This window comes from Echiichthys vipera (genome assembly GCF_963691815.1).
Source record: "Echiichthys vipera genome assembly, chromosome: 3".
Lineage (NCBI taxonomy): Eukaryota > Metazoa > Chordata > Actinopteri > Perciformes > Trachinidae > Echiichthys > Echiichthys vipera.
Genome location: NC_139828.1, coordinates 496,332 through 508,920, shown reverse-complemented (window position 1 = coordinate 508,920; position 12,589 = coordinate 496,332). Strand labels below are relative to the sequence as shown.

Genomic DNA, 12,589 nt, shown 5'->3' with positions numbered 1-12,589 from the left:
CTCCTAAAAATCAGAACATGACCGTCCTCCCTAAGTAAGTTAGCATGCTAAGCTAACATTACCCCACAGAAATGTAGCAAGCTAATCTAACATTACCCCACAGAAATGTAGCAAGCTAAGCTAACATTACCCCACAGAAATGTAGCAAGCTAAGCTAACATTACCACCACAAAAATGTAGCAGGCTAAGCTAACATTACCCCCACAGAAATGTAGCAAGCTAAGCTAACATTACCCCACAGAAATGTAGCAGGCTAAGCTAACATTACCACCACAGAAATGTAGCAGGCTAAGCTAACTTTACCACCACAGAAATGTAGCAGGCTAAGCTAACTTTACCACCACAGAAATGTAGCTAGCTAAGCTAACATAACCCCCACAGAAATGTAGCAAGCTAAACTAACATTACCCCACAGAAATGTAGCAGGCTAAGCTAACATTACCACCACAGAAATGTAGCAGGCTAAGCTAACTTTACCACCACAGAAATGTAGCTAGCTAAGCTAACATAACCCCACAGAAATGTAGCAAGCTAAGCTAACATTACCCCACAGAAATGTAGCAGGCTAAGCTAACATTACCCCACAGAAATGTAGCAGGCTAAGCTAAGCGACTGTTGGTCTGTCGCTAGGTAACAGACCTAAAGTTGAATGTGAGTCAGAAAATGTTCCTGTGAAAACAAACAGATGTTTTTCTGTTTCCAGGAGTCAAAGACTCTGGACCAATCACAGGCAGACACACAGGCAGGGGCCGGGGCCTGTGCCAGTGTGCGCCAGCAGCTGGCAGGAGACGAGGAGGAGGAGGAGGAACGAGTAAGATGAAGATGAGGAAAGAGTGAGAGGAGGAGGAGGAGGAGGAGTTTTCTCTCTCTCTCTGTTTCGTTTCTCAGTTTGAGCTCCAGGGGTCGACCAGGTTCATGTGAGGAAACAGAAACAGAAAGAGTCAGTGTTCACACACACACACACATGCACACACAGAGACATGCACACACATACATACACACACACACACTCACATACACACACACACACGAACACAGAGACATGCAAACACATACATACACACACACTCACATACACACACACACACGAACACACACATGCACACACAGAGACATGCAAACACATACATACACACACACTCACATACACACACACACACACACACGGCGTCCTCTCTGGGAACGATAACACGCCGTGCAGGAGGTGGAGGGTGAGGTTCAGGGTGGTGGCTCCTCTGGGGGCGTGGCTCCTCCTGGGGGCGTGGCCCCGGCGGCTCCTGCTCGGCTGAGGGAAACTCCGGCTCACTCTGACCTGAGAGACTCGTGAGAGCAGCTCGTCTCCACCTCGTCTCCATCTCCACCCTGACCAAAGAAACCAACATGGCCGCCTCCTCCAAGTCCTCCACCACCGTGAAGAGCGTGGTGATCGCCCTGCTGGCGCTCTGGTCCGTGATCTCGCTGGTGGTCATCGTGGTGTGGGCCACGTCCCCGGACCTGAAGAGCTCGGCTCAGTGCCGCGCCGAGCTGCAGGAGGTGACGGAGAAGCTGGAGGGCGCCAAGGTGGTGCACAACAAGAACAAGGTGGCTCTGGAGGAGATGGTGGAGGCGGCGAGGGAGGAGCAGGCCCGCCAGAGCGCCCGCGTCCTGCTGCTCACCGGGCACCTCAACGCCACCAACGCCACGCTGGAGCAGTGCCGCCAGCACAACGTGAGTCTGGATGCTTCCTGTTTTACAGTAACGAGTTCATCCTTCTGTGTGAAAAGGTTAAAAAAACACAGGAAATGGCTTTAAATGTGCTTTTATCCACAAAGATTCAGATTAATTTGATATAAAACAGAGAAAAGCAGGAAGTCTCCACGTGTGAGAGGCTGAAAACAGTTTCCTCATGAATAATAAATATTAATAATAATCCAGATTAGTTGCGTCTCCACTCTGAGACACTTTCTGAAACACGTCGTGTCTCTGGATTAAAGTCGTGTCTCTGGTTTAAAGTCGTGTCTCTGGTTTAAAGTCGTGTCTCTGGTTTAAAGTCGTGTCTCTGGTTTAAAGTCGTGTCTGTGGTTTAAAGTCGTGTCTCTGGTTTAAAGTCGTGTCTGGTTTAAAGTCGTGTCTCTGGTTTAAAGTCGTGTCTCTGGTTTAAAGTCGTGTCTCTGGTTTAAAGTCGTGTCTCTGGTTTAAAGTCGTGTCTGGTTTAAAGTCGTGTCTCTGGTTTAAAGTCGTGTCTGGTTTAAAGTCGTGTCTCTGGTTTAAAGTCATGTCTCTGGTTTAAAGTCGTGTCTGGTTTAAAGTCGTGTCTCTGGTTTAAAGTCGTGTCTCTGGTTTAAAGTCGTGTCTCTGGTTTAAAGTCGTGTCTCTGGGTTAAAGTCATGTCTCTGGTTTAAAGTCGTGTCTCTGGTTTAAAGTCGTGTCTCTGGTTTAAAGTCGTGTCTGGTTTAAAGTCGTGTCTCTGGTTTAAAGTCGTGTCTCTGGTTTAAAGTCGTGTCTCTGGTTTAAAGTCGTGTCTCTGGTTTAAAGTCGTGTCTCTGGTTTAAAGTCGTGTCTCTGGTTTAAAGTCGTGTCTCTGGTTTGAAGTCGTGTCTCTGGTTTAAAGTCGTGTCTCTGGTTTAAAGTCGTGTCTCTGGTTTAAAGTCGTGTCTCTGGTTTAAAGTCGTGTCTCTGGTTTAAAGTCGTGTCTCTGGTTTGAAGTCGTGTCTCTGGTTTAAAGTCGTGTCTCTGGTTTAAAGTCGTGTCTCTGGTTTAAAGTCGTGTCTCTGGTTTAAAGTCGTGTCTCTGGTTTAAAGTCGTGTCTCTGGGTTAAAGTCGTGTCTCTGGGTTAAAGTCGTGTCTCTGGGTTAAAGTCGTGTCTCTGGTTTAAAGTCGTGTCTCTGGGTTAAAGTCGTGTCTCTGGTTTAAAGTCGTGTCTCTGGTTTAAAGTCGTGTCTGGTTTAAAGTCGTGTCTCTGGGTTAAAGTCGTGTCTCTGGTTTAAAGTCGTGTCTCTGGTTTAAAGTCGTGTCTCTGGTTTAAAGTCGTGTCTCTGGTTTAAAGTCGTCTCTGGTTTAAAGTCGTGTCTCTGGGTTAAAGTCGTGTCTCTGGTTTAAAGTCGTGTCTCTGGTTTAAAGTCGTGTCTCTGGTTTAAAGTCGTGTCTCTGGTTTAAAGTCGTGTCTCTGGTTTAAAGTCGTGTCTCTGGTTTAAAGTCGTGTCTCTGGGTTAAAGTCGTGTCTCTGGTTTAAAGTCGTGTCTCTGGTTTAAAGTCGGAGCCAAACTCGGTTTAAGTTGAAGGTCGAAACATCTCAAGAACTTTTTCCTGACCTTCTTTCACATCCTGACAGTTTACAGGTGCTACACGCACTAAAGAGTTCGTTTTTAACAGTTTGATCGATTCTGGATTTGAATCCATGTTTTGTTTCCCAGTAAAGTATCAATTTTAAGCTGCTAGCATGGAAACATATGGAACCTTTCATGTCCCCGTGTTCACCCCCGTTTCGCTTTGCAGGAAGAGTGATTTGGTCGCCCGCCGCTAGCGTCGCGGTAGAGCCAGTTAGCGTAGCCGTAGAGCCGGTTAGCGTAGCCGTAGAGCCGGTTAGCGTTCCGTAGAGCCGGTTAGCGTCGCCGTAGAGCCGGTTAGCGTCGCCGTAGAGCCGGTTAGCGCGGCCGTAGAGCCGGTTAGCGCAGCCGTAGAGCCGGTTAGCGTAGCCGTAGAGCCGGTTAGCGTAGCCGTAGAGCCGGTTAGCGTGGCCGTAGAGCCGGTTAGCGTAGCCGTAGAGCCGGGTAGCGTAGCCGTAGAGCCGGTTAGCGTGGCCGTAGAGCCGGTTAGCGCGGCCGTAGAGCCGGTTAGCGTAGCCGTAGAGCCGGTTAGCGTAGCCGTAGAGCCGGTTAGCGTGGCCGCAGAGCCGGTTAGCGTGGCCGTAGAGCCGGGTAGCGTCGCCGTAGAGCCAGTTAGCGTCGCCGTAGAGCCGGTTAGCGTGGCCGTAGAGCCAGTTAGCGTCGCCGTAGAGCCAGTTAGCGTCGCCGTAGAGCCAGTTAGCGTCGCCGTAGAGCCAGTTAGCGTCGCCGTAGAGCCAGTTAGCGTCGCCGTAGAGCCAGTGAGCCTCGCCGTCTCCCCGTCTCTTCTTCTCCGTTGTTGGTGTATTTCTGTGGCAGTTACAGCGCCACCTCCAGGCCTTTGCATGGGTTCTACACGTTTGGAGTCCTGCACCTGGTTCCCGTGGACCAACACATTTAGGGACCAGGACCAGGACCAGGACCAGAACCAGGACCAGGACCAGGATCAGTGGAAAAGGGAACTTTTTATGAACGCTTTCTGTCGCGTGTTCGAACCCTGAAACGCCAAACTTGACAGAATCACACATACCAGCTCCACCCTTCGTACCTTTCACAATAAGAGCCCTAAAGTGTTGCGTAAAGTGACAGATGCTGTTTCACAAGACACAACTATGTGCTTTGGCGCCGTGTTGGATTCCTGCTCTCATGCGTGGTCATGGCGCCGTGTCAGCAGGGGATTCTGGGTAACGTAGTAGCAGTTGTGGCCGTTACGTCTGTGTGAGCAGGAAAAAGCTTCATGTCTCACACACACACTCTCCCTTTCTATAAATACAGAGAATATTTGTCCACAGTGATGACGGAGAGTTTCCCTTCATACTGGGGGGGGGGGGGGGGGGGAACTCCGGCGAGCAGAGGTGAAGCGAGGAGACGGGAGTGAGTCAGGAGGAGGAGGGAACGCAAACACTCACTTTTTCCAACCAACAACTCTGAGAAAAGGAAGGTTGGAAGCAGCTTCACTGCACAGTTGGGAGGGGAAAGTATTCCGAGTCTTTACAGGAGGAAAGAGAAGAATCGCTCTGTGTTCCTACGACAGAGAACGAACCCTGGAGTGTTTACGCGGAGCTGAGGAGCCTTCACCAGATTAAAACAGTCACAGATGGAAGTGTGGGAGGGCGGCGGCGCTCCGGCTGCTCTGCTCTCAGCCCGAAAAAGCTCTTTTCAGTGTCAGTGTGAGACGGTGACGCTCTGAGGCCGTCACAGCGCAGCGCGTGACCAGGGACACAGCAGCGCGTGACCAGGGACACCACACAAATACGCAAACGCCATGCAAACACCACGCAAAAGGCCCCGCAAACACCACGCAAACACCACGCAAAAGGCCCCGCAAACCCCACGCAAAAGGCCCCGCAAACCCCACGCAAAAGGCCCCGCAAACCCCACGCAAAAGGCCACGCGAACGAGCCCCACGCAAAAGGCCACGCGAACGAGCCCCACGCAAAAGGCCACGCGAACGAGCCCCACGCAAAAGGCCACGCGAACGAGCCCCACGCAAAAGGCCACGCGAACGAGCCCCACGCAAAAGGCCACGCGAACGAGCCCCACGCAAAAGGCCACGCGAACGAGCCCCACGCAAAAGGCCACGCGAACGAGCCCCACGCAAAAGGCCACGCGAACGAGCCCCACGCAAAAGGCCACGCGAACGAGCCCCACGCAAAAGGCCACGCGAACGAGCCCCACGCAAAAGGCCACGCGAACGAGCCCCACGCAAAAGGCCACGCGAACGAGCCCCACGCAAAAGGCCACGCGAACGAGCCCCACGCAAAAGGCCACGCGAACGAGCCCCACGCAAAAGGCCACGCGAACGAGCCCCACGCAAAAGGCCACGCGAACGAGCCCCACGCAAAAGGCCACGCGAACGAGCCCCACGCAAAAGGCCACGCGAACGAGCCCCACGCAAAAGGCCACGCGAACGAGCCCCACGCAAAAGGCCACGCGAACGAGCCCCAGGCAAAAGGCCACGCGAACGAGCCCCAGGCAAAAGGCCACGCGAACGAGCCCCAGGCAAAAGGCCACGCGAACGAGCCCCAGGCAAAAGGCCACGCGAACGAGCCCCAGGCAAAAGGCCACGCGAACGAGCCCCAGGCAAAAGGCCACGCGAACGAGCCCCAGGCAAAAGGCCACGCGAACGAGCCCCAGGCAAAAGGCCACGCGAACGAGCCCCAGGCAAAAGGCCACGCGAACGAGCCCCAGGCAAAAGGCCACGCGAACGAGCCCCAGGCAAAAGGCCACGCGAACGAGCCCCAGGCAAAAGGCCACGCGAACGAGCCCCACGCAAAAGGCCACGCGAACGAGCCCCACGCAAAAGGCCACGGTTAACATTAGCTTAACTTGCTACATTTCTTAGGGGTTAACATTAGCTCAACTTGCTACATTTGTTTGGGTTAACATTAGCTCGACTTGCTACATTTCTTTGGGTTAACATTAGCTCGACTTGCTACATTTCTTAGGGGTTAACATTAGCTCGACTTGCTACATTTCTTAGGGGTTAACATTAGCTCGACTTGCTACACTTCTATGGGTTAACATTAGCTTAACTTGCTACACTTCTTTGGGGTTAACATTAGCTCATCTTGCTACACTTCTTTGGGGTTAACATTAGCTTATCTTGCTACACTTCTTTAGGTTAACATTAGCTTAACTTGCTACATTTCTTTGGGTTAACATTAGCTAAAATTGCTTCATTTGTATGGGAGGTTACATTAGCTTAGCCTTCTATTGATCACATTTATATTAGCGTTCAGATTCGTGTTTATCTTAGCGTTTAGCTTAGCATTAAAGGTTAGCACAGCCCAACAGAGGCTCCTCCCCAGCTCCGCCCTCTTGTCCAAACCAAGGTGGAAACGGCCCAAATGCCAAACGAAGGCCGTCTCTGGCGTGCTGCGTTCAGATTGTTATTTGTTAGTTGAGCGTCTCTTTCACAGTCTGGGGTTCATCTGTCAGAGAGTCCGTTCTCCGCGGAACTCGCTGTCTGACCTGCGTCTGTGTGTTCGACCGCTGCATTGCTCCAGAATAAAAGCTCTACCCGTAAGTGTTTGCACCTGCAGCTCTGACACGTCGCCGCCTCAGTCCACCTGAGCAGCAGCTGCTGAGCGCCTCGCTCGGCCCCGCTGCATGCTGGGTAACGCCTGTGAGATAACAGCTGTGAAACCTGTGACGCTGCTGTGATATTTCCAGCTGCTGTGTGATGTTCAGAGGGAGTGGACGTCTGTGCTCAGCCTCCGCTTCACTCTGAAACATGCGATGCACCGCGTCTCTACTTTCTATTAAACACGAGAGCATGAGGGTCAGTTTAGACGCTTAAGGAGACTTTTTAGATATGCAGGGGATGATATGTGGTGTCCTTGTGCGGGTTATTTAAAGATGAATGACGCAGTATAAACATATATAAGTGATATTTATTAAACATTAATAAAGGCAGTGAGCGCTGAGGCTGCTCCCTGAAGTGCTCGTCTCTGTTTAAAGAGCCGTTCCAACAATAACGGCTGCGTCCGATGAAAGGAATGTTTGTGAAAGCCGTTCTCAGCCGTCCTGTTTTCAATCACCACCTGAGCTCTGAGAGCCGACAGCAGCCTGGCACGGCCTGGCACGGCCCGGCCCGGGGTCCTGCACACATGTTCCTACATGGTCAGAACTGCTCCGACCTGCAGAGAGAAACTTTATAACATCAGCAGCGACGTAACATCAGAAAAGAGTCCACGGGGGGGGGGGGGGGGGGTGGTGCCACTGATGCCACTTAAAGGTTGCATGTGTAGAACAATCAGAACAGCTCCATCTAGAGTCTCCAGATCGTCGTCTCAACAACAAAGTATAAGTCCAGCAGTGGGGTTGCCAGGTTGGTCCGACCCGGCCCAGCAGCTCCAGGAGAGCGGAGTCTGTTTGAGCCTGTTTGAACCCGTCCCCTCCAGAAAACCACAGCATCAAAACAAGGATTAGAGGAGTTTGACTGACAGTTAGCGTTAGCCGTTAGCGTTAGCCGTTCCAGCTAAGTGCAGATGAAAGTGATGTTAGCATCCAGGAGCAGCGTAGCCATGTGGGCGTGCGTTTGAATGGCGTTCAAACTTTGACTGTCTGTGGTGAAGCCAAAGACAAATTTCTACAGTGAACAATAAAGGAAAGATTTATCCTGCAATCTCTATCCTGTGTGTGTGTGTGTGTGTGTGTGTGTGTGTGTGTGTGTGTGTGTGTGTGTGTGTGTGTGTGTGTGTGTGTGTGTGTGTGTGTGTGTGTGTGTGTGTGTGTGTGTGTGTGTGTGTGTGTGTGTGTGTGTGTGTGTGTGTGTGTGTGTGTGTGTGTGTGCGTGCGCGTGCGTGTGTGTCCTGCAGCTCGTCCTGAACGGGAACATCAGCGTCCTGCAGGAGACGGTGGAGCAGCTGCGTCAGACGGAGGCCAACCTCACGGCTCACGTCGCTCTGCAGGAAGGTAGGAAAAAGTCCATCACTGCCCTGAAAGGAAACTCTCTCAGCCCGACCACCGCACACGGCTATTCTTAGCTGCTCCACCGTTACCACGGCGACCCGTGACTCACAGCAAACAAACACAGGATTGGTCGACAACAGGAATGTGTTTTCTGCTCCGAGAGAAGAGGGAGTCTGTAATTATCAGTTAAAGCCACGAAGATAAAAGTGATCACACGGGACGCTTTTACTGTGGCGGGGAACACAGGAAGTCTCAGAAGAGATCAGATGAAAAGAGATAAAGTCCAAGAAGTCGACGAGGAGGCGTGTTGAGGCGCGAGGATGCACCTTGAGGCCTGACTAGGCGTTTTGAGGCACAACGAGGCGTGTTGATGCGTGATGAGGCGGGACGAGGCGTGTTGAGGCACAACGACGCGTGATGAGGCGTGTTGACGCGTGACATGGCGTGATGAGGCGTGTTGACGCGTGACAAGGCGTGATGAGGCGTGTTGATGCGTGAAGAGGCGTGTTGATGCGTGATGAGGCGGGACGAGGCGTGTTGATGCGTGAAGAGGCGTGTTGATGCCTGTTGAGGCACAACGAGGCGTGATGACGCGTGACAAGACGTGTTGACGCGTGACAAGACGTGACAAGCCGCGTTGAGGCGTGACGAGGTGTTTTGAGACACGACGAGGCGTGATGAGACGTGACGAGGCGTGATGAGACGTGACGAGGCGTGTTGATGCGTGACGAGGCGTGATGAGGTGTTTTGAAGCGCGATGAGACGTGACGAGGCGTGATGAGACGTGACGAGGCGTGTTGATGCGTGATGAGACGTGACGAGGCGTGTTGATGCGTGACGAGGCGTGTTGATGCGTGACGAGGCGTGTTGAGACGTGACGAGGCGGGTTGAGGCGTGACGAGGCGTGTTGATGCGTGACGAGGCGTGTTGATGCGTGACGAGGCGTGTTGAGGTGTGACGAGGCGGGTTGAGGCGTGATGACCCGGAGCACAACTGAGCGTTGCCACTTTCCGCAACGGTCGTGAAACACGTGGAGCGCTGAGTCGCCGGCGTTGCAGGAGCGTTTTTTTCCCGGGTGTAAACAGACGCAGCGACCCTCCTTCACACACGTCAGCGTGTGGAAGACCCTGAAGGCATCACACTCAAACGTTACTTCCCTGACTCTAACAAACGAACACAGCTGTTAACACACGGAACAGCTGAACCCGTGCAGCGGTTTGTCCTCTCAGAGTAAAAGAACACGTCTGAAAACAAGCGTAACATTTAACAGTGTTTAGGGTTCATGAGTCTGGGCCTCGTGCTGCTGCTGCTGAATGATCCCAGAGCCGCTCTTATCATCATAATCATAATCATAATCATAAAGACGGCGTGCTGCTCGTCAGAGTCTGAATAAACACATTTTTCTGTGTTTTGCAGCAGAATAATCTTTAAAACGTTCCTGTAACTATGGAAACGGATGAAACCACTGTTTTTCATCACGGAGACGAAGTGAAAAATGATTTGAAGTCTCAATAAAAATCCTTCATTTTCCTGCGATTGTTTTGAGTTGTTAAAGGCGTGATGTGTTTCCCGTGGGCGGCGGCACAGGGGCATGATGGGAAACGCGTTAATGAGGGGACTTCCTGCTGTGAATGGACGGAGGGAAGTGATGGATTCCTGCGTGGAGCAGATATGAGCTTTATGTTAATCACACACAGGTTAATGTGTGTGTGTGTGTGTGTGTGTGTGTGTGTGTGTGTGTGTCCCTGTGTGTGCGTGTGTGCGTGTGTGTGCGTGTGTGTGTGTCCCTGTGTGTGCGTGTGTGTGTGTCCCTGTGTGTGCGTGTGTGTGTGTGTGCGTGTGTGTGTGTGTGTGTGTGTGTGTGTGTGTCCCTGTGTGTGTGTCCCTGTGTGTGTGTGTGTGTGTCCCCGTGTGTGTGTGTCCCTGTGTGTGTGTGTGTGTGTGTGTGCGTGCGTGTGTGTGTGTAGATCACATTGAGGTCCTGCAGCAGAACGTGTCAGTAGCAGGTCTCCAGACGCTGTCGTGCTTCAGCCTGAAGGCGGCAGCAGAGAGTCACATGTTGGCGTCTCAGAGTGAAACCAGAGCCTGTGAGTCGCAGCGCCACTTCCTGCACAAGCAGCTGTGAGTACCTGCTGTTCTTCTTGTTTGCAGCGTCGGTGTTCGATTCCCGGCCCGTCGGCCCGTCCTCGTGCCTGAGTAGTGTTTAATAAATAATAATCTTTGTCCACAGTCAGAAGTGCAAAGACTCGTCGGCTGCTGAGGAGAAGCAGCAGCAGCAGGACGACGCCTCCTCTTCCTCCTCGTCTTCGTCCAAACCTCCCGGCTCGTCCGCTCCGCCCCTCGCCGGCGTCCCGCCGCTGACGCTGCTCCTCTGCGGCGCTCTGATGCACCTGCTGAGCTGTGAGTACGGACGCCACGCTGAAAACTCCCGCTGCACCCAAACGCATCACTAACAGTTTCACATTAAAACTGTGATGTTTATGTTTACAGGAGGAGGGGGCGGGGCCTGTGGCGAGGGGGCGGGGCCTGTGCTGAGGGGGCGGAGCCTGACAGACTTTGTGACTGCTGTACAAACCTCTGTTGCCATGGAGACGCTGACGTGGTCCCTGATTGGACAGAAACTTTGAGGCGTTCACTGACCTGTTTCCTGCTCGTTGGTTTATTTCTGCTGTTAGATGTTTAAATTTATACATTATTAAATATTATTATTATTATATATGTGATTAAATATTAATATTTTATACATTATTAAATATTATTATTATTATATATGTGATTAAATATTAATATTGGGATTTAATACTATAATATAAATGTTTGATATATAATATTTTTGAATTAAATGATAATAGTAAATATTAACATTTAGTCACAAATGTTTAATAAAACACATTTTATTAAATATTAATATTTAATAAAATAAAATAAAATGCTTATTAATATATTATTAATGTTAAATATATGATTAATTATTAAAAATATTATTTTACTTCAGTTTGTTTTCATGAAAATCAGCTGATGCGTTCAGGGACACCGGAGATTTGAGAATCAGCTGATGAATAATATTAATAACAATAATTTTAATAATGAATCGTTGGTGTTTTGTTTCTGTATCGAGGTTTTGTCTCCACACAGACAGGAAGTGTACCTTTCACAATAAGAGCATGTGATCCCTGTGGTTGATTAAAGACTTCCTGTTTCCACCTGAAGGTTTCATCTGGATCTGTGGGAGAGATCTCCCAGCATGCACCGGGCTCAGCACCGGGCGCCGTGCTCTGTAACGGTGACGTCATCGACACCGGTTTGTCCTCTCAGAGTTGCCGTAGTTGGTGACTGGGACACGTCATGCTAGCCCGTCTATGGCGTTTCCAATGTTAAGTTAGCATTCGTGCTAACTGTCATGTTTGTACTGGGCTCAGTGGACATTAACAGGCTTTACACTGGGCTCAGTGGGACATTAACAGACTTTACACTGGGCTCAGTGGACATTAACAGGCTTTACACTGGGCTCAGTGGGACATTAACAGGCTTTACACTGGGCTCAGTGGACATTAACAGGCTTTACACTGGGCTCAGTGGGACATTAACAGACTTTGTACTGGGCTCAGTGGACATTAACAGACTTTGTACTGGGCTCAGTGGACATTAACAGACTTTACACTGGGCTCAGTGGACATTAACAGACTTTACACTGGGCTCAGTGGACATTAACAGGCTTTACACTGGGCTCAGTGGGACATTAACAGGCTTTACACTGGGCTCAGTGGACATTAACAGACTTTGCACTGGGCTCAGTGGGACATTAACAGACTTTACACTGGGCTCAGTGGGATATTAACAGGCTTTACACTGGGCTCAGTGGGACATTAACAGACTTTACACTGGGCTCAGTGGACATTAACAGACTTTACACTGGGCTCAGTGGGACATTAACAGACTTTACACTGGGCTCAGTGGACATTAACAGACTTTACACTGGGCTCAGTGGGACATTAACAGGCTTTACACTGAGCTCAGTGGGACATTAACAGACTTTACACTGGGCTCAGTGGGACATTAACAGGCTTTACACTGGGCTCAGTGGACATTAACAGGCTTTACACTGGGCTCAGTGGGACATTAACAGACTTTACACTGGGCTCAGTGGGACATTAACAGACTTTACACTGGGCTCAGGGGACATTAACAGACTTTACACTGGGCTCAGTGGACATTAACAGACTTTACACTGGGCTCAGTGGGATATTAACAGACTTTACACTGGGCTCAGTGGGATATTAACAGACTTTACACTGGGCTCAGTGGACATTAACAGACTTTACACTGGGCTCAGTGGGATATTAACAGACTTTACACTGGGCTCAGTGGAC

General features: G+C 50.7%; 1 protein-coding gene across 1 annotated transcript; it reads left to right on the top strand.

The window, feature by feature from the left end:
* The first annotated feature begins 845 nt into the window (after positions 1 to 845).
* Positions 846 to 11,428, top strand: LOC310966750 (uncharacterized protein). The gene is made up of 5 exons (XM_083940630.1): positions 846 to 1,707; positions 8,126 to 8,222; positions 10,187 to 10,340; positions 10,450 to 10,619; positions 10,710 to 11,428. Coding segments are annotated over exons 1-5 (750 nt in total). The 5' UTR covers positions 846 to 1,380; the 3' UTR covers positions 10,712 to 11,428.
* Positions 11,429 to 12,589: the final 1,161 nt, after the last annotated feature.

Excerpts from the sequence above, each read along its gene's own strand:
- LOC310966750 (XM_083940630.1), top strand. The coding sequence starts at position 1,381 with ATGGCCGCCTCCTCCAAGTCCTCCACCACCGTGAAGAGCGTGGTGATC. Across the intron at positions 8,223-10,186 it reads TCACGTCGCTCTGCAGGAAG|ATCACATTGAGGTCCTGCAG; the intron begins GTAGGAAAAAGT and ends GTGTGTGTGTAG. Across the intron at positions 10,341-10,449 it reads CACTTCCTGCACAAGCAGCT|TCAGAAGTGCAAAGACTCGT; the intron begins GTGAGTACCTGC and ends CTTTGTCCACAG.